Source organism: Nelumbo nucifera, chromosome 8 (genome assembly GCF_055504915.1).
Source record: "Nelumbo nucifera cultivar China Antique chromosome 8, China Antique-T2T, whole genome shotgun sequence".
In the NCBI taxonomy this organism is placed as follows: domain Eukaryota; kingdom Viridiplantae; phylum Streptophyta; class Magnoliopsida; order Proteales; family Nelumbonaceae; genus Nelumbo; species Nelumbo nucifera.
This window is the reverse complement of record NC_142656.1, coordinates 15,988,147-16,010,765: the sequence shown is the minus strand read 5'-3', so window position 1 is coordinate 16,010,765 and position 22,619 is coordinate 15,988,147. Positions and strand designations below refer to the sequence as shown.

Genomic DNA, 22,619 nt, shown 5'->3' with positions numbered 1-22,619 from the left:
AGAGGCATTTGGCAGATGATTCATTTAAGAATGCTCAAAGTTGATTCAGATCACCTTTAATATATCAGTACATTATCTTAAAAAGTATTTAGAAAAGAAAACCCTTCACTAACAGCCAAGTACTTAGTACTCACATAAGTGGTGAATAGTTTATCAGAAGACATTGTCAATTATTTCTGGTCACATCTTTCTATTCAAGGTAAAGTAAAGGTTTAGCATTCAACCAGAGATTTTTTATCATATTTTGAATTTTTTGGATCTCAAACACATCTTATCTAGACTGATTTTTTTTTGAAGAATAAGGTAAGGTATTTCATTAATATGCAAAAAATAAAATAAAACTATTACAAGAGAAAACCCTGTACAAAGAGATTCTGTACCAGGGAAGATAACAGACCCAATCACACCCAACCCAGAACCCACAACAAGCATACCAATAAAATATGTGAAGACAGCAAGGATATTTCCTAGGTTGGTTCTATCAAATGTTAAAATTGTTGGTTAGCTACTAATCTTATCTGCATAATTAAGAACTACAAAGCAATGCAGTAACCCATTGTTAATTATGAAAGGATTTTGTCTTTGTAAAGATAAACATCTATAGAAGAAGAGCTCAAGTTGCGAAAGTAGTTGGAAAAACCTTTTAAAGAAGGCAACTGCTGACACATTTACAGATGCATTTAGCCGAATGGACCCATCCCAGAGCTTTTCAGCATTTGTAGTAGCTACTTTTCCAGCATTTGACTTACTTCCTCCCAAGTTAGGAGAGCCACTGTGTCGATCATATTCATGTTCAGGGCCAACATGAGTTTTGGCAGGACAACCAGCATTTTCAGGTGGAACTTTTTCCCCAGAAGAATATTTTGCAATGTCCATGCTTGGTCCTTCTGTTTTGCTTATATTTTTGATATGGTAATCTCCCAGATCTTGATCTTTACCCTTCACCTTAGCATCCAAACCCATATTTGAAGGGGCAGTATCTGATCTTACTTCAGTTTGGGAATTTTGATAAGACCTGTCACTTTCCTTTCTATCAGTGCACAAAGAAGTTTCTACCGAGACTGCTCCATTGCTTGGGCCGTCTTTGATATCTGCCATGTCTGGAGATTGACAACTCTGTTTCATCTCCATGGGAGTCTCAAATTTAGTGACATCCTGCCCAACAGTTTTTCCATCAAAATTTACAAAATGAGCAAGTTTGTCATCCTTAATGAAGCTCTTCTCTGACATTCGCAAGGGTCCCATATTTGCAGAGGACATTTGGTGTTTTTCCAATGTCAAATTACCTGAAGTAACAGGATTCCCATGAACATTGTTTGCTTCATCCATCAAAGCAGGACCAAATGTAGCCTTCCCCATACATGCGTCATTTGGGTTCAAGTATGATGAAAAGTTAGGGACTTCAGCTGGATTGAATGTACTATATGTTGGGGGTCTCCAACCAGTTTCTGGAAAATCTCCAAGTGATGACTTCAGCAGTGGAGAAGGTCCACTATGACAGAAGGATTGAGGTAGTAACATGGAAGATGTACTATTCACTTTTTCAACAGCAGAATTTGCAAAGTTTGCATCATTAATCTGCCAACTTGCTGAAAGTTTACTCGGATCATGGACTTGGTAGTTTCGAAATTGTTCTAATCTAACATTATGCTCTTGGGGAGTCTGATTTGAAAACATTTCCACAGCATTCTTATGCACATTTACCTCTGAAACTACATCGAGCTTAGGCTTTGGACCTGATCCTATAGGTAAGTAATAATCCAAAACTCTGTTCCCTTGTTGATCCAGTGTAGTTGCTTTCCTTTTTTTTCCTGATTCAGGAAGAAAATTCGTATCAGGAACACCTGAAGGAATTGGGTGTAACATGTTCTTCAAATGAGTAACCTGAGGCCCAGAAGGACCCGTTACTTGACCTGGGAATATCATGTTTTGCTTCTCATGCCACATTATTTTGGTAAACTAACTCCCTTACTGCCCCTACCTACTACTAAAAACCATGGCTCACCAAGATCTGCAGCCAAGACAATGAAAACAATAGAAAACACATTGAGATACTGTTAAACACCAACCAAGGAAAATAAGACAGCAGCATATTGTTAAGTAGTAAATGTCCTTCACAGATTTACAGAATAGACTAGATCCAACCCACCTTTTATTGATATTAGCATAAATAATCTTCAAATTATTAACAGTATTATTTTTTGATAGGTAATTATTAACAGTATTATAGAACAATAACTGAAACAACTGAACTCAATCATGAAGCTAAATAGTAAATACCTTCCATGGAAACAAATTTGTTTAGAATTAAGCTCACATCTGGAAAATGAATCCTTTAGCAGTACCATTATAATTAAGTAAAACATGACAGAAGTTATCCCAATGAATTTGTATTACATGTATGGCAGCTGGAGAACCAGTGAGCCATTAACACAACCATTACTTTCATGCTATTTTAAACCATTGCTTGAAGACTTTTAGGTCCTAATAGCCACCCAACTTCTTAAGTAGATTCAACGATATATCCTTTTCAATTGTAACGGTAGGAGCAACAAGAACTTTCACTTGGTGAAATGGAAACAGGTCCATAAGCCAGTTGCCTGGGCTTCAGAAATATCTTCCCCTTAAAAGGGGAAACTGGATTTAATGTTCTGTAGGAATCTTTAAGGAGAAGGCTCATAGCAAGGAAAATATTACTGCAAACATCACAATTAGAGGGTGGATCATTGAATAATGACAGTGATTTCAATTTTTTATATCAGCATCTAACAATTATATTGATAATGAAATAGTAAGATGTACATATACATAAAGTCAAATAGAGATAAGACCCCTTATCCCCCCCCCCCGGTTTTTATTCTTACAACTGTGCCCAGAACAATTGAACTCCCCCCCCCCCTCTGTTAGATGCCTTTGTACCCATCTGTTAGATCAGCCATCTGCTATAGCATCAGCCCAACACCCTATCACCAGCCTTGAATATCCTTCAATAATCAACTCATTGAGGTTAATATTCCTTGCCCTTTGCACGCCCTCCATTACTGCCATAACTACAGCCCTTAATGAATCCAATATACCAACTAGACCTGAGAATAATGCAATAACATGATCCTCATTCCTGATAATACCACCCACTCCTAATGACCCCAGGTTTCCCATGCCACTACCATCAAAGTAAAGTTTTGTAAACACTCTTTTTGGTGGCATCCAGCTTCCACAAATCAAATTCTTTTTGATGATGTCCCTACCACTTCCCTCCACTTTCTGATGATATCAAGTGCAAAGGATGAAAAGTTCTTTGAGGATTTTACCCAATGAGCCACCCTTATAGTGATGTATTCGATAATTGCTTCCTTACTTATTTCTTTCTCATTGAAAATTCTTGCATTTCTTTCTTCTCATATTGTTCAAATGACTGCAGTCCTGATGCACCTCGGAAAAATCCTTCCCTTTTTATTTGTCCAAACAAATGTTGAAGGAGCAAACAAACATTGCATAAAATTTGAACTTTGGAGGACTCTACCTGCAACCAATGAAGAGAAAGACCAAACCCAAATACAGGGGAAAAAAAGGTTAAGAGATAAGTAAGTGATAGTAGGTCCCACCATTTACTTTGCAAAGAAGACACCAATGAGGGGGTAACCAAGAGGAAGGTCTCCTTTTTTGAAGCAACAAGTGTTAATTTTTCAAAAAAAAAAGAAAATCCCAAGAGAAATGGATGCAATAGAAAGAAGCACAAGAGAAGGAACCTGAAGAAGAGGGAGTCCAAGAAATAACACTCAATCAAGGAAGACTTTATCCCATACCCTTTTCCTGGATGCTGGTCCATAAGCTGTTTGCAGGCATTCACAGAGGTGATTTACAAAGAAACTAGCAGCAGATCCTATTCACTTCCCCTGCAGTAGTTCTTCTTCCCCCCAGGAGGGAGTGTGACTATTTGCTGCAGTTTGATGATAATTTTAGAAGATCACTTGTTCCTCCCTTGGTAGCTGGAATAGGGGGCATCTTCAGGAACTTAAATGGAGACATAGCGTGTGTTTTCAGTGGCCCTATATCAGCTGCAGATGCTTCTGAAGCAGAGACTCGCTCCCTTCTTGAGGGCTTAAGGACTGCTAAGAGACTACACTTCAGCAGTTCGGCCCCTTAGCTGTTGAAGGAGACTCTAGAAACACCATTAGGTGGGCTAAAGGCACGGAAAAGGCTCCGTGGAGGATTGCTCACCGCCTGTCAGAGATTCATGAGCTGTCATCTTTTCTGAACTGCTCTTTTAGATGGATCCCCCTAGAATAATCAAGCAGCTGATGATTTAGCAAAGCGCCACGTTTGGGAAAGGATTTTTTGTATAGTGCTGATCCAATGCTTGCTTAATTGGTCTGGGCTGCCCTCTTTGTTTTTGAGGCATGTTGTACATTCTTCCCTTTTCTGAATACAAGTTATCTTTTCCTCAAAAAAAGAACACTGGGAAATTCTTAGTCCATCTGAGTCCCTTACGCATTTGAAGGATTTCAAATTTTCTCCACAGACTATAAAATCAAAAATTGCCACAGCCTCACAGGTAGCTAAATCATCAGCTTTTAGATCCATTCCCACCCATCTCTGGTTTACCACCACAAGAGAGCTGAACCAAAGCTCAACTTTGCTGGCTGCAGCATTGGGAATTCGGATCAATCAGGAATAAGGGTAGTTTTCAGAAATGAAGAAAGGTGATATAATGGGTCGATATTCAATATAAATAGGTCAGGGAAGCACTATCAGAGCAGAGCTAGTGGCTGTATCATGGTCTAAGATTAGTTAAATCAATGCATTGGAACAATTACATGTGGAAGGGGGCTCTAAAACAATAATAGGATTGCTAAGGAAACCCGATACAGCATCATGGATCTATAGAGGAATCATGAGAGAGATAAAGCAACTAACAGAAGAGATTGGAATATTCTAGAAATGGACACCAAGGACTACCAAATTGTCTAGCAGATGGGTTATTAGCAAAACAATGAACCAATAGGGAGCAGCTTTTCTAGGGTGTGGTCCTTTAAGGACTTGTAAATACAATTAAGGATGGCTTATGATCATGTTGACCACAGTTGATTTCAGAATGGAGGTAAGTATCCTTAACATGGCGAAAAAACTTCATACAACAGAAACTAGGATTTTGTTAAGGTAGAAACAGTGTTTTGAAAGCGCAAGGGCCAATTTGCGCCTGAGGCGCAAGGCAAGGCACGTGCCTTTTTAAGCAAGGTGCAAAATTATAAAAAAAAAAGCTAAAAAAATAAAAAAAAGTCAGAAAATTCAAAAAAAATGCCAAAAAATTTTTAAAGATGCAACAAAATCAAAAAATATTAAACATAATGTTAATAAAAAATATAAATTTTAATTTTAAAATAAATGTTTCAAAAAACCTATTACCTAAAATTAAAATACATAAACATAACATGTAAAGTGTATTCAAATGAAATTTTAAAAATAAAAGCAAACATATAAAGCATTTTCAAGCATGTAAAACCCGCAATCTCCATTTCTCCTTGATTGCATTGCTTCAAGTAGCTAATGTGATGTAAAACATATTGCATTCTTTATTCTATGAGTCGCCTTTGTACCATGCCCATCGAGGCAAGCCCAAACAAGTCTATGTTAGGGTCTGAATTTCTTATTTCTCACATAAAAAACAATGATTTTATAACTTTCATTGCCTTTTAAGAAGATAATTTATTGCAATGAATGAATGAACAACATTAGCAAATAAGAATTTCAGACCCTAACATAGACTTGTTCGGGCTTGCCTCGAGGGGCGTGGTCAAGGGTCCGAGGGCTATCTGACTCAAAAAAAAAAAACGCAAAAAGCACAAAATTTTGAAAAGGTGCATGCCTAGGCTGAGGCACAAGGCGCATACCCCAAAATGCACCTCACTTGTCCGCCTAGGCGCGCCTCAAGCATACCTTTTAAATCACTAGGTAGAAAAAATACATACAGAATATACATAAATCGAAGGAGGCAATGACCTCTAACAGAAACTTCATGCAGCATGTTGGTTCCAAAATTGGCATTTTGTAATGGAGCTAGAGTGTGCTTTTGGGAGAATGATTGATTGGATATTGGTAAGCTTTGTAACCACTGTCATGATGTTTAGAGTAGTGATTCACCCTACTTGTTGCCAATTGCAACCAACTTAGGTCTAGATGTGTAGAACAAAGAACTAACAGAGAAACAAAAGAAGAGAAGAGACGACATAGAAATAAGATGAAAACCCTAGGCAATCACACCAAATTTTGTACAGAACTTTCTTTGTTCATTAGCAAAATTGTCCTTCAAATGAGCCTTACAAGCTTAATAAGAAAGAAGCTTTGAAAGGAAGAAACTTGCCCCCCAAGTTAGCTGGCCCAACAAGCCACTTACAAAAAGATGCTAGGTTATACTAAACCTGCCCCAAACAATCACATACATAAAGCCAAACAAACGGAAATTACTATACTAAGACCTGTTCCAAAAGATACACCCCCCCAAACATGCAAAATTACAAAAATACATTGCTGTCTAGAAAGGTAATTAAGTCAAATAAGTCCTGTCCAGCAGCAAACTCAACCACACAAAGAGCACCTTAAGGTGGACTACTCTAGGGTCTTCCCAAGTTGATTCATTGCTAACTCAGCTCCCATGTGGGAGCTATGTCATCATAATGATGCCAAATAAGCATACGAGTAGCTTTCATTCTCTTTTGATACACCTTAAATTGATCCTCATCATCTCCCCAGCTTGGAAAAACTTGGCTCTGTCTAGTAAAAGGAAGGTACCTCTCATACATATCACAGTTCAGGTGTTGGAACTCATTGGCAATGAGCCAAGTGCAATCAAAATGACGATGACCTTTCCATTTGACAAGAAACTTGTGATATCCCCCATGTCTAGTAAAAGGAAGGTACCTCTCATACATATCACAGTTCAGGTGTTGGAACTCATTGGCAATGAGCCAAGTGCAATCAAAATGACGATGACCTTTCCATTTGACAAGAAACTTGTGATATCCCCCATGTCGTATTGAAACAATTTGATCATCAGTAACAACTTCAATCTCTTCCTTAGAAATGGAGGCTGCTGGTAAGCAGCCTACGGGTTGGTCCATATTGGTTGCATCACCATTATACAACGTTAAATCCTCCACAAAGAATGCACTAATCATACCCATATCATCCAGCAACTCAAGTACATAAGCATTAGAGCTAATTTTCTTCTTGATTTTAAAAGGACCCAAATTTCTTGAATGGAGCTTCTTATAAACACATTTAGGGAAATGTTTTTTTAGATTAATGAGAGTAGTTTTATTAATTAAAAAAATAGTAGTACATTCAGCCTAGGAAGAGGCACGGGGTGTTACCTCCCCCTAGGACTGAATCATAAAAACTAAACAAACACAAGCCTGAAACACAGTTACAAAGTGGCCCAAAACAGATCTCCCCTTGACATCCCTTGCTTGGCCAAAGAATCAGCCATTGCATTTGCTGATCTGCTGACCCACTGAAACCTGACTGGCATATTCCTTGTCAGCCATTTAACTTTCTTTAACAAATCCCTATAGCCCCAACAAGCTGTCTCTGGACTTGTCAACCAGCCCACTACTACCTTGGAATCCCATTCTACTATCAAATTATTCACTCCAAGTGGACTGGCCATCTGTATACCTTGTACCGCTGCTAGTATCTCTGCCCTTACAGAATCACCAACACCCACTGGTCCTGAAAATAAAGACAACATGTTGCTATCTTTGTCTCTCAGAATCCCTCCTATTCCAGATGGCCCTGGGTTACCTTGGCAGCTACCATCAAAATTCAGTTTTACCACTCCATCCGGTGGGGATTCCCATTCAGCTTGTGATTTGTTCTTTGTGGAGACTGTAGAAACCACTGCTGCCCAGTTTCTCCTCAAGTCATAATAGGAGTAATCTGCCAACAAGTGTGAAGATTTTAGCCACGAGACTGTCCTTGTCATTATGCATTCCTTAATTTCAGCAAGACCTCTTTCCTTTTCTTGAAATATTCTAGCATTTTTCTCCTCCCATAAAGTCCACAAGGTAGCGGCTCTGATACATTTCCACATTAGCTTCCCTCTTTTTGTCAATCTCCCAAAGGCAGCCGGAATGAACAGTAGCTTTACTTCGAAGGGCAAGTTCCACCTGCACCTAAATAGTGCAACAACCCATTTCCAAATATTGGCAGTAAAAGAGCACGATATCAATAAATGGTTACAGTCCTCACCCTTCACTTTACGCAAATTTGGGGACAAACACAAGTAAGGTTTCTTCTTTTGCAAGTTTTCCACCGTATTGATCTTACCCAAGTAGGCTACTCAACAGAACACTGCTATTTTAGGAGGAAATGGCCTTGACCAGACCTCTTTAACAAGGAACACCTGAGAGGAGGGATTGGAGCAAAGGGCTTTAAAGAAAGAAGCATGAGTGAAGGAGACAACCGAGGTTAGAGACCAAACCCTTTTATCCAGGTTAGGGGGGTCCAAGCACACTTAGTCTAGAAGCAACAAGAGCTCTGAAACACAAAGAAATTCTTCATCCCTTAACCCTCTTCAAAACCCAAAATTCCAGTTTAAATCCAAAGGGCGAACCGGGGGGGGAAGAAACCATGAAATTGGTTTCTTTTTAAAGAGGGAGATGGAATAGAGAGAAGGAAAGCGATCATTTAGGGGATAAGTGCTCACCCAAATATCTTCCCAAAAAAGAATGGAGTTTCCAGAACAAGCATCATACCTTACAAATTTGAGGAACTTTGGGAGAATACCATAAATAGCCCTCCAAGGTGTTGTGAGCGAAGCCCTTCGAGATACCTCCGCGTCCCAACCTGATTCAAAACAGCCATGGATACTCTTCACTACTTCATGCCACAACCTCTCCCTCTCCAAGGGCCACCTCCAAAGCCACTTACCTAAAAGAGCTTCATTCTTACTCACCACATTCCCTAAGCCTAGGCCTCCTTCATTTTTGCTTCTACTCACCAACTCCCACCTAATCAAGTGATCTTTTTTCTCTTCCCCAGGTTCGTATAATAAGTCCCTCATCAGTTTTTCCAACCTCTTTGCCTCCCTTTTAGGAAATCTAAAGACTGACAGGAAGTATAAAGGCAAGTTGGCCAGAGTTGCTTCAATCAAAGTAACTCTACCCCCCAAGGAAATATAGTTTCTCTTCCAAGTTGCCAATCTTTTTTTGAACTTTTCCACCACCGGGTTCCAAAACCTACTTTCCTTTGGATTTGCGTCTAAGGGAAGTCCTAGGTAGGATAGAGGCCACTGAGACCATGTGCAATCTAACGAGGTTGCTATAAACTCCATCTCCTCTCTACTCAAATATATTCCCACAACACAACTTTTCTCAAAATTTATTTTCAAATTTGAGGCCCTCTCTAAGTGAATTATCAAATCCTTCAGATTTCTTACCTCCATCAGATCACAACCTTCACAAAAGATTATTATGTCATCTGCAAATTGAAGATGGTTTACTAAAACTCTATCTCTACCTATTCTCCACCCTCTTAAGGATCCGGCCCTATCCGCTTCTGAGAGAAGTCTACTAAAAGCATCAGCAACTAAAGTGAATAGGAAAGGTGACATTGGGTCACCTTGTCTCAGACCCCTGCTAGCTGGGAAGAAACCGTTAACTACCCCATTGACTAGGATGAAGTAATGGCAAGAGGAAAGGCAATCGTTTATCCATTTGCACCATCTATCCCCAAACCCACACTTCCTTAGCACAAGTAATAAGAATCCCCAATCCACTTGGTCGTAAGCCTTTTCAAGATCTAGTTTACAAGAATAACCTTTACAACCTGATCTCCTCATCTCCTCCACACATTCATTTGCTATTAGGACCTGATCTATTATTTGTCTCCCCTGAACAAAAGCTCCTTGGGCTTGGCTGATAAGACAAGGAAGCACCTTTTTAATCCTCAAAGATAAGACCTTAGCCACAATCTTGTATACACTAGTCACCCAACTAATAGGTCGAAAATCCTTTGGATGCTTGGCCTCTTTCTTCTTGGGAATTAAGGCTAAAAAAGTAGTGTTAACTCCACGACGAATCACTGAATTATCCTCAAATTCCTTGAAGACCTCAATCAAGTCTTCCTTGATTATGTTCGTCCGGCCCTAGTGCTTTAGATCTGTTCATGAAGAAGACAACTTTTCTTATTTCTTCCTCCTCAAAATTCCTTTCTAGTCAGCTTCTACTCTCTTCTGGAAGCCTCTGCCAGGTCACACCTTCCAACTCCACACTAGGACCTAGGGGCTTCCTTAATATGGATTTGAAATGGTCAACAAAACAATTGACTATCCTCTCTTGGGAATCAAGGACTAGTCCATCCACTTCCAGTTTGGAAACTAGGTTTTTCCTTCTCCTTCCATTGGTTAGTTCATGAAAAAATTTAGTGTTCCCATCTCCTTCCTTGAGCCACCTGCATCTAGACTTCTGCCTCCAAGAAATTTCTTCTCTCAAAATGACATCTAACTCTCTTTTCGGCTTCCATCTCCGATCTCTATCTTGAGAGTTTATGACTCTTTGGGATTCCTTCGTATCTAATTCCTCTATTTGGGTCATCAAAGAGGATTTTAATTCTTCTATTCTTCCAAAATGCTCCCTATTCCAATCCTTCACATGTGCTCTCAAACTTTTTAGTTTTTTAAGAAATCTTACTCCTTTCCACTTCACCCCCTTAGGTCTTCTCTCCACCATTCCTCAACCTTCTTTACGAAATCCGGGTGAGTTAACCACATGTTTTCAAACCAAAAGGGCCGGGGTCCTTGCCTAAACGGCTCCTGTCCTAGGCCAATGGGGCAATGGTCAGATGACTCTAGGTAGAGCTCTTGTTATCAAGTGCTCCCACTTGTTTTCCCAGCTTTCATTGAAAAGGAACCTATCTAACTTGGTGCAGTTTGGTGTCTCTTGAAAATTGGACCAAGTATAGAGGGCTTGCAACAATGGGAGTTCCTTCAACTCACAATTATTAATGAAATCATTGAATCTCTGTATGCTGGTTGTAATGACCTGTTGGGGGTTATTTGATTCATTCGTAAAACGAATTACATTGAAATCCCCCCCAAGCACCACGGGCCATCCCAAATCCCTTGAATCCCATAAAGTTCTTCCCAAAAATCATTCCTTTCTCTATAGTTGCTTGGTCCATAGACATTAGTTAGTGCCCAAGTAAATCCATCCTCTACCATCTTGAATTTTAATGACACTGAAAAATTACCTATTAGCTCCACCAAAACCTCCACCGTATCCTCTCTCCAAAAAGTGGCAATGCCTCCCGAAGCCCCCCAAGAAGGTGCTGAAACCCAACTTATTCCTCTAGATTTCCATATGCTTCTTGCCTATCTTCTATCAATATCAGCTAATTTGGTCTCCTATAGCATCACTATATCCGGCCTTTCTCTTCTAAGGAGGTCCTTAATTAGCCTTCTTTTCCTAGCACTCCCCAGGCCCCTCACATTCCAACTAATGATTTTCATGGAGATAAGAGAATCGACTTCCCCTTCTGAGGTCAGGCCCCTACTTGGAGGCTTTCCTTCTCTCCCCTCTTCCGCTAAATTCTAAATCTCCTTCTATATCTGAGATCAACCTTTCCACCTCTGATCTTTTCTTCTTCCTTCGATTGTTTATTGTTTCAGATCTACTTAAGACTGCTTCTTTTATGTTCCGCAATTCCTTGATTTTCCTCCAAAGATTCCTCTTTTTGCCTATACTTCTCAAGAAAAGCACAAATCTGTCCCCAAATCCTCTCTAATTCCTCCCTCTACATCTTTCCCAAGATTGATTCATCCCCAACTTTTTTGCTACTTTGAACCCCTGTTTTTACTAAAACTTCTTGAGGCTCATATTTTCCTACCACTTCCTCTTTTTTCTTGTACTCCTCCAAATACATACAGATTTGATCCCAGATCTTCTCTAATTCCTTTTCCGCTTGTTCTTTGGCCCCCCTGTCCCCACTTAAAAACTTTCCATCCATGGTTGTTGCTTCAAGTTGAGCTGCATAGGTACCTCTTCCAGGCACAAAACCCACATCAGTATCAAAAAATGAATTGACAAGATTACCTGAAAGGTTGTGGGAAGGGGGCAATGACTCCGGAGAAACGACACATGGGGTAAGGTCACAGTTAATCCTTCCAAAATAGGTGATTGTGGATTCCCATTGTGTTCAATCAATGTTGTTTTAGTCCTTGCATCAGAGTCTGTCTTAAGGTGTTGTCCCCTGATTGATGACTCTGTGATCGGTGACCGAGATGTGTTATGTTCCTCTGGTCCTCTATCAATGCCATACTGCTCTAGTGAACTGGGAGCATATTTAGGAACCGGTATCCCCTCTGCCTCTCCTCTATAATAGTTGTGGTAAACTCCATTTCCTTGGGTAGTTGAGAGTTCTTCTTCTGGCTGAGTCAGTAATTTCAAAGCCATCATTTTCCAAAAGTAACAGCTCCGTGTGTAAGCTCTCATCAGCACCGAGTGATTTTGTAACCTCTGTCGCACAGGGTCTGTAACCTCCTGATTTACCGTCTCTGGAATGAAAGAACACCCTGACTCCACTGTCATCGAGTGCTTCTTGAACCTCGGGATGCGTCATTCTAGGGAGCTAACTGTTTTCTTAAAGCTTAGGGCCCATGCCCAGTTCTGATTTGTCGCTCCACTGCGACTAGGTTTCTTTCCTGCGAGTGGTGGCTGCTTCTTGCTCAATGAGGACGATAATAGACCAACTTTTTTGTCTATTATCAACCCTTTTCCTTTAGTCGCGTGCCCACTTAAAGGGGCACATGACTTCTTAAAGCTTGGGTCCACCTGTTTTAAAACAACTGGCCAAGTCAAAGTAAGAGGCCCTTTAATTTCAGATGGGCCAGGGCCCAAACCCCCAACCTCTTTACCAATCACGTGCCCACTTAAAGAGGCACATGACTTCTTAAAACTTGGATCCACCTGTTTTAAAACAACCGGCCCAATCAGAAGAAGAGGCCCTTTATTTTCAGATGGGCCAGGGCCCAAACCCCCAATCTCTTTACCAATCATCTGTCTACTTAAAATTTCATGTGGCTGGTCTTGGTTCACTGGACCAGAATAAACCAGCTCACAAGACCGGTTTGAAACTTGAGCCCTTGTCGACCTATGCTCAGTTTCTTTTGAAATTTGAACTTTTGTCTCATATATGACCCCATTTAATCCTCTTGTCATAGTCTGAACATAGGATCTGCCATCCCTCTACCCACCCTGCCATGCTGACTTTCCCCAAGTCTCTATGTTTTCCTCTTTTTCCTTTTTCTTCTTGATTTCCTCATATGACTTAGCCCCTTTTGTAGTTACTGTATTGCCTTGCAACCCACGTAACCAGGCATGTTTTGTCCTTTCATTTTCCTCCCTTCGTCCCTCCCTCCATAGTTGAGCTTCAATGGAGGTAGCAAGCCAGACAGGGTATACTACACCATTTAAAACAACCTCTAACTTCTTTGGGATGTCACTGGGTTTAACTCCGGCTAGCTTCAATGCGACTGAATGAAGATCCAGATCAAAGACACCATCTAGTCTTCACAGATTATAGCAATGGACTATAATACCTCCTTCTTCCAAAGATTGAAAGGTAACCCAAGCAATCTGACTAATACATTGTCCTCAATCTCAAAACTTTTAGTATTTGAGAGAGGACACCATTTCGAGACTGTTGCAGCACCAACTTTTGATTGAATATTTAAAGCTGAAATCTCTACTTCAACTTCACCCAGATCTATCAGAGCTTTACAAGATTCATAAGGTGTAATCACCATCGGTTTTGGAAGGTTTAATTCTCTGAGTACCGACTGCACAATACCCCTCCAATCCTTTGGTGGCCTTGAAGTTTCCTCCACAAATTTCTTCTCCCAGTCCTCCTTTCCTATTGTTGCTACCAGTTTACAATTTCTTTTTCCTTTTTCTACAATCATCCATTTCCTCTCAATAGATTCTTCTCTCTTTTGTTTACACACTTTCTCTTCCTTTGCCACCACCTCTATTTGTTCTGATTTCAACTGTTGAGTAAAATCACACAGTACCTCTGCCACTGCCTTCCATCCAATTCCCCTTCTACCTTCTGGGAAGCAAACTAACTACTTCTTTCTTCCTCCAAAGAATTCTTGCAGAGTTATATAGTGTCCTTTTGCATTCCTTTTACAATCCAACTCATATCTTTTTCTTCCATCTAAGTTGAACTCCATAAAGCTCACTTGTTTACCTCTAGAACTTGCTTCTGAAAAAAACTTCTTCATCCAATCAATCACTTCCAAACCTTCCAACAGAATTGTAGCTTTCTTTGCCTCCCTAATCTTCAAGCTCTGCAAGCCTTTGATTTTCAACTCTTCAAGGATGAGGTCTTTTGCTTCAATCTTCATTGCTTTCCTCCATCTTGTAACTTCTACAAACCTATTCTCCATTAAGGTTGAGGTTCTGTTACAGCTCAGTTTCTGCACCTTCTCCCCCTTCTTCCCCAGCTAGAAGGATATGGTCTTCTACAGAGTTCTACAAAGTTTACGCCTCTAGGTATTATCTTAGCACAATGACCCGAACTGACTCGTACCTTTTTTTTTGATAAATGATGAAGTTTTATTAAGAAAGAGAGGGGGTACATCAAAGTTTTACAAAACATCCTAAGAGGGACACAAGGTGTGAACCCAAACAACAACACAAATTACAACTGAGCCAAAAAAAAAAAGTTCAGACTTATGCACCCTTCATTAAAATCAGAACCATTACCATGTCTCCTTCATTAAAATCAATAAACCTGTGTCGTAAGTTAGCATGGGACTTATAGGCTCCATTGTTGGTTGCAATCTTCCTCCTAACCTCATCATGGATCTCCTTAATGTGGTATTGTGGTTAGCAAAATTTTCTGCATCAACACTTGGTCTTGCCTCTGATGGCAAAGGAACTAGATCTCTAAGCTTCTTAGGCTGAATTCCATCACTATCTCAAAGGGGTTGCAACCTGCACTTCTATTCATGGAGCTATTGTAGGCACCACCAAATTCCACTGTGTAACATGATCACTCATCAAACAACATAGTAAATCCCCCAAGCTTGTAATCACAACTTCAGTTTGCCCATCAGTATGAGGATGAAAAGCTGAAGAGAACTTTAACTTAGTATTCAACATACACCAAAGAGTCCTCCAAAAGTAACTCATAAATTTGACATCTCTATTTGAAACAATAGTATTGGGTAGGCCATGCAAACGCACAACTTCCTTAAAGAATAGTTGTTCAATGTGTACAGCATCAGATGTCTTGCTACAAGGAATGAAATGAGCCATTTTAGAGAAGCAATAAAGACAACATAGATGGAATCATGCCCCCGTAGAGTGTCTTAGGGAGGCCTAGAATAAAATCCATGCTAAGGTCTTGCCAAGGAGAATGTGGAACAATAAGTGGAGTGTACAAACCATCATTATGTTTTCTTCCCTTTGCTAGCTAACATACACAACGTTGCTTGATAACCTTAGCTACATCCCTTTTGAGTCTTGGCCAATAGAGACGATCTTCAACCATGGCAGTGGTTTTGTCCCTTCCAAAATGACCTGCAACATCCCCTACATGTAGTTCCCAAATTATCTCTTCCCGAAGTGAGGTATTGGATAGACACAAATGAGTCCCTTCGAAGAAAAAACCATCATGTAATGAAAATTCTGGGTATGTTGCTTGCTTTCCTGGCTGCAAATCTACATAGATAATGTTGAAATCTCGACATGTAGGGTAGTCTCTTTTGAGCACATCAAAGCCTACCACTTGTACAACCATAGTAGAGAGGACATAGACCACTTGGCTAAGTGCAGCAGCTACTTTATTCTCCTTCCCAGCCTTGTGTTTGATCACAAAATTGTATTCTTGGAGGAGTGCAACCCATTTGGCATGTCATTGATTCATCCTCTTTTGAGAATTGATGTGCTTCAAGGCCTCATGATCAGAAAAGAGAACAATCTTTGGGAATAAGATAGTGTCGCCAATAACGCAAAGCATGCACTTCAACGTAAAAGTTCCTTGTCATAGGTGTTGTATTTTTGCATGGCTTTATTAAAGTTTCTCACTAAAGAAAGCCATCGGGTGACCCTCGTGGCTAAGAGTTCCTCCAATCCCAACATGAGAGGCATCACAAGGTACTTCAAAGACCCTTGAAAAGTCTAGGAGACGAAGGACTGGTGCTGCTGTCTGTTAGTCTCTTTTTGATCTCTTCGAAAGCTTTGGTTGTTGCATTAGACCATAAAAACTAGCCCTTCTTCATGCAATCAGTTACGGGTGCCATTATTGTGCTGAAATTCTGAATAAAACGCCTATAAAATGTAGACAATCCATGAAAACTTCACTAGCAAACCGAAGAGACAGGGAAGTAGGAACAAGGTAGATCTCTTCAACTTCAATTAAAATTGAGTAGCAAACAAGTTTTTCCAAGAAAGTGTTCTAGAACCAACAAGCCTAAATCCTCCACATCCTTACCATGTTTAAAGGACCCAAATTTCTAATAGCTCCAACTAAAGGATTCTATCTCCCAATTTTGAGGTCAGGCACTCGAATCAAATTCTATTCTCTCATCAGGACATTGCTTGCCTCGTCACCTTTGAAAGTGAACAGAAAAAAACCAACAATCAATCTTCTCACCCGAAAAGGTTTCTCAAGTCGCCATTCAGCATCAGCCCACTCAATCTTCTCCACTTCTGGGTTGGAATTAACAAAGCGACCAACCAAGCTGCGCTCCAGTAATCTGAGTCGATCTCTAACTTCCCCATCCAGATTCACTATCACTTCCTTCATAGTTCAAAGGTCGACCAGTCTTCACACTGCAGTGTCACATGTGAATGAATTGCCATGTCGAGTGACAATATGGACAATCTGAATGGTCCACTAGATTAACAACATTGCTAAGGAGAATAAGGAAAAGCTACGGACAATCTGTTGAGAACCTTGCTGTAACTCCTTGACTTGAGCAGTTGAGCTTCCAAGGCATCAACCCTTTCCATGATCATGTAAATGAAATCATCCCATTTCCTATCATTCAATCTCCCTCTAAAGTTCTTCTCGCTACATGTTGTCATAGTGTTGATCCCTTCTCTGATAGCAAATTGGTGCAACCGTGCAAGATCTTCGTGATTTAAAACTATTCTTGCAACCTAGGTCTAGATGTGTATAACAAACAACGTACAAAAAAAGAAGAGAAGAGAAAAGATAAAAATAAGATGAAAACCCTAGGTAATCACACTTAAGGGTAGGGAAATCACACCAGATTCTGTACAGAACTTCTTTGTTCATTGGCAAAAATGTTCTCCGAATGAGCCTTACAAGCTTAATAAGAAAGAAGCTTCAAAAGGAAGAAACTTGCCACAAACAATTACAAACATAAAGCTAAACAAATGGAAATTAATAGACTAAGACCTATTGTCAAACATAACCACACCCCCCCCCCAACAAGCAAAATTACAAAATTACCCTTACTGTCCAGAAATATAAGAAAGTCAAATAAGTCCTGTCCAACAGCTAACCCAGCTCCCATGTGGGCCCCACATCATCATAATGATGCTAAATAAGCATAGGATCAGCTTTGGTTCTCTTTTTATACGCCTTAAGTTGATCCCCATCACTATCCCTCCCACGGTTTAAGCTCTTTGCTAGGAAGCATTTCATGGGAAGCTAAATACCCTGGACAATCTACAGAGAAAAAGACCATACATCTATCTCTCCTCGGGCTGGTGTACCTTGTGTAAAGCCAATAGTGAGAGTTGTTACCATCTTCTTGTCTTGTGCCCTATTGCTGCCAACTTGTGGGAAAGGTTGTTTGATCTTTTTTGAGTGCAAGTGGTTTTTGCTGCTACAAATTTGTGATCTCTCCGACCCTACCATTTTCAAGTGGCCTAAGAGAAGGGACAAAATCTTGAGGAGATGTACTAGAGCAGCGTTGGTCAGGACAATTTGCGAGGAGAGGAATGCCAGAATTTTTAATGATAAGGAAAAGAATGATGAGGATATCTGGGATTGCATTTTTAGTAGGGCCATTCTATGAGCCAAAGCACTAGATATTTTCTCTCTAGTTTCCTTTGATGATCTATGGAGGAATTGGGGAGCAATAGCAAGGAGCTCAGCGTTAATGGTCAACAGGTCAAGCCTCTGATAAAATGGGCTCCTGAAGACGACTTCATTAAATTCAACTTTGATGGTAGTAGTCTAGGAACCCAAGCCTTCAGGAGTAGGAGGGGTGTTCCGAGATGTAACTGGCAACACAGTTGCTATATTCTTGGGTCCGCTAGGTGTGGGGGATTCAACCAGAGTTGAGATTCAAGATGTTTTGTAGGGGTACAATTGGCTAAGGAGTGTTGACAGATTACTTATTAAGGCAGGGGGGTTCCAGGTTGGTTATTAGTTGGCTAAAGTCTCTGGAACCTGTTGTTTGGGCCTAAATGAGAGAGATGAAGAGGTTTAAATGGCTCATTTCTAACATGACAATGTTCAATGGGAAAGGAGATCGGCAAATGGGCTACCTGATTGTCTAGCTAAGCAATGGGTGCATAGGAATAACCTTTTCTGGGCTAAACTATAATCTTTTGGTACTTTGAGGCTGCACCTCATGCCTCTGTGTGGGAAGATCATTGTATCACTTATTTTTTATATACTTTAATAAAATTTCCTCTTTACTTATCAAAAAAAAAGGTAGAGTGCTTAGTTTCCAAACCCAAATCAAATTATAAAAGTTTTGGGAAAGTTCTGGACAAATCCTTTCCATTTATTAAAAAGATGCACTACTTCTACAGTTCCAGTTCTTTTTAATTGGTTTCAGTGATTATTGGTTAAGTTCTGGATAACTCCTAGTTTCCGCTTATTAAAGATGCAATGCACTACTTCTCAGTAATAAATTGCAGGCTTGCAAATACGTTCATATGTCTACATGCCTACTTATTGTTCCTTTTCCACCATGAAACTACTAACTAGTCTAAGTATCCTTAGATTTGGCCCTCCTCCGTTACTTCTTAAATCTGGAGATATTTTTTCTTCTCCAGAGTTTCAGGATCAAGAAATGAGCTCCAGATTCATAATGCTGATACAAGGAGGGAAAAAAACCATATACGGAAGAGTGAAAAACTCTTCATGTGAAGTGAAAACATGGAAATAAATAATGAAAATGGAAGATTCATAATGCTGCCTTAGTTCAAGATATGGGTTCATGTGAATTTGTTTATATTGATCATGTATCAACTTTAATTTTGCTTTGTACTGCCTTTCTGTAGCTATTGATTTTTTTCTGACCTTCATGTAAAATATATATAATCTAAAGGTTACAGTAAAAGGAAAAGAGATCAACAATTCAAAAGTGGAATTTTCTTCTTTGGAATATCATTCAGATGCCACACAATGAAATCATTGCTTATTAAATGTGGAGGATGTCTGCACTCCAGATATACCTGTCTTCTATTGTATAATTTATAGTTTTATGTTGAGTGTGTATGTCTGTGTTGAGACCACTCATTATGACATAATGGGATAAGAATCTAGCTGTTTCTTCCTCAAATTAAATCCAACATTTTTTTTCTGATTCAGTTATATGGTGCAATGAGACAGACTAGGTACAATGAAGTTCAGGTTACTTGCATGTATAGTTGTATATCTAGACGTGGGCAAATATCCAGGCAAGAAACACCTGGATCTGCAGTGTTTGTTCCTGGAGACCGGAGTCACTAGACATGCACTGCATTGTTGTACGCACAATCGGTTGCTTGAAATTCACATAGTCCCATATTATAAAGTAATTCTATCCATGGAAGCAAACTATAGATGCAGCAATACTGCAAGAGCGTGATGGATGTATTCCAGGTTTATAATTAAGTACATGGCTAGTCGAACTTCAAGTTAAAACAGATATACATTTCGGGTTTGTGCTGAACTCGTAGATGCAGCAGAGGTATTTTCCTCCTTAGTTCAGTACTCCAGTGAAAACAGATAATCCCTCTATGTTGAGGAAAAATGGATCCGATCTGTGAGTCACATCTAACTGTGCATCTATAATTTGAAGAAAGCCTTGAATCACTTAATAAATTAACACAGACAACAATTTTGCCTATAATATCCAAGTATCTAAGAAGATTTTCAACATTAAGCAGAACTTTTGGAATATATAAATAAGACAAGATCCATAACTTCATTTATCATTCAACAACAAAGGTGGTGAAATGAATCAAGATAGAAAGAAAGAGACAGAGTGAGAAAGAGATGCAGAGAGACGCAGACATGGGGAAGAGAGAGAGAGAGAGGGTCAACCATTAAAGAGAACAATGCAGGAACAGAAAGCTGAATCGAACGGGAAAGAAATAGTTTGACGAGCATATCACCTGCAACAGTGGGAGTGACGGCTCTCTCTGCTTGTTCGTCGCAGGCGCTAGGGCATCGAATGAGAAAAAGTAGTAGTCAGACCTCATCCATCTCAACATACACGTGAGTACTCCTTTCACGTGTATGTATTCTATGACTCGACTGTAATATGATCGAATTCGGATTTAACCTGCCACCGATAAAGTTTAAAAAATAAAAAACTAATTACTTTTAATTTATACATATATAATATATATTGATGTAGGTAATTTGACAAGCCTCGGATTGTGCCATGTGATCCGCATATCACCAACTTCCTCCAACCACTCCAAGGCATGGTCAGCTATAAAAATAGGTGTTCATCTCAAGGTAAAGACATTTATTCATACTTACCCCTTGCATTCAGAATCCCATGAGAATTATCCTTGGCAATTAAGGACTAAGTTGGTGATGTGTATTCTCCTCCTACTTATAGGTCGAGTTCGTCGCCATCGAATACCATCAAATTTCTCTTATTGCCCTCAGCCCCATCTTTGGTAGTAACAATTGGCATCATCTATGTGAATTTTGCAAGACTTTGCTTTAAGGAAAAACTTAACTTAATTAATCAAATATCTAACATGGTCGATAAGTAAGACCACACTCAGAATGCTCATAATTTAGTTACTATGGACCAATTCAAACTAATCCTCGACAGGCTAGACAACCAAGCCCAAAGATTGGACGAGGTGGGGCATCCAACAAGAGGCTGCCCGCACGGTGGTCACCTCGTCGAAAGCCAGGGGCAATACAATGGACACTCCACTCATGTACCACTAGGCCAATGCCCGATCGGCCCCGGGAGGGCTGACCCCTCAATGTCCAACAACAACAGTCAATGGGCTAGCAAGCCCCCGTCAAAGACCTCTTGGCTCCCCATGATAACTAGGACGATGGTGGGCATTCTAGCCACTACAGCCCTCCTTCGAGGGCTAGAGGCCGATGCTACACCTCTCCCTCACCAGTGTTAGATCTTCGCGATCTTCTCAACGATCTCCAAGCTCGCAAGGTTCATGACGTGCCAGCATATGAGCACTCTGGAAAACAGGGCCGACCCATTGAACCTGGACGAGGTCCAAGCCCCCATCGATCGATGACTCAGTGACCATCAAGTGCATATAGGCGCAATCCAATATCAAATCTGGCTGGTGAAGGAGGGCCGAGGTGATGCCTCCACCGGTGAGAACCCCTTGTCCACCCGGATTGACTCCATCACCTCGGAGTTGCTCTCACTTCACTTCAATGCTCCCACTCTAGAGACTTACGGTGGGAGCACAGACCCAGATGACCACTTGGAGAGCTTCAAGGCACTCATGCTCCTCTATGGGTACTTTGATGCCCTAATGTGCCAAGCCTTCCAAGCCACTTTCAAGGGAGCAGTGCGCAGACGGTTCTTCATGCTCCCCCTCAGCCCAACTCCTGTGACCAGTTTGCCGACATCCTCCTCTCCCACTTCGTCAGCAATCGACGGTGTTAGAAGACCGTCGTATCTCTTATGTCAATCAAGCAGAAGCGTGAAAGAAGCTTTCGGGCATACATTGACCGGTTCAAGTGGGAAAAGCTCGAAGTAAGAGACATTGACCCCTCGGTATCCATGCATGCAGCCATCAACGATTTTCGGCCCGGACCCCTCAAATGGTCCCATCTCCAAGACCCCACCTAAGAATAAGGCTGAGTTATTGAAGAAATCACAAAAGTACATTGCCGTCAAGGAGGTCGAGGCCAATGAGCGCCTCCAAGAACCAAAGGTTGAGACCAACTGAGGGGTCACGGACAAGAAGATGAAGGACAGGGAAGGCCGCGGCCATGACCACACCAACAAAGACAATAAAAAGAGGCTATCGACCCCTTCCTTCAATAAAATACGCCTATGAACTCCTCCCGAATACATATACTGATGCAAGTAGGGAAGGAGGAATATATGAGGTGGCCGGCCAAACTAAAATTGAATCCCAAAAGAGATAACCCCAGGAAGTACTACAAGTACTACCGTGGCACCATCCACAATACCAAAGACTATTACGAACTCTGTGATAAAATCGAGTCCCTCATCCTCCACGGGCACCTAAAAGAGTATGTCGAAGGCGATACCGGTGTCTTGTCCTCATATCGACAATGGAGGTCGGGTCCCAAGCCCATCCCCCCTTGGCTAGAGTTACTGATGTCATTGTTGGGGGATCGGCCTCAGTGAAAATGCATACGCTCGACAATTTAACATCCAGAGATCGACA

General features: G+C 40.6%; 1 protein-coding gene across 5 annotated transcripts in view; it reads right to left on the bottom strand.

Moving 5' to 3' along the window:
• The window catches only part of LOC104592507 (uncharacterized), a 71,007-nt gene extending 50,501 nt beyond the window's left edge, over positions 1–20,506 (bottom strand). The window contains exons 1-3 of one of the 5 annotated variants that reach the window (XM_088893131.1): positions 20,370–20,506; positions 1,914–2,011; positions 641–1,811 (exon numbers count right to left, since the gene is read on the bottom strand). In XM_088893131.1, coding sequence (XP_088749257.1) covers positions 641–1,811; positions 1,914–1,947 — 1,205 coding nt within the window. In that variant the 5' untranslated portion in view covers positions 1,948–2,011; positions 20,370–20,506. Of the gene's footprint in view, positions 1–640; positions 2,012–19,905; positions 19,975–20,298 lie in introns of those variants that run through there. The other 4 variants (XM_088893132.1, XM_010251914.3, XM_010251915.3 and 1 more) reach the window with 4 other exon arrangements.
• Between the last annotated feature and the right edge of the window lie 2,113 nt (positions 20,507–22,619).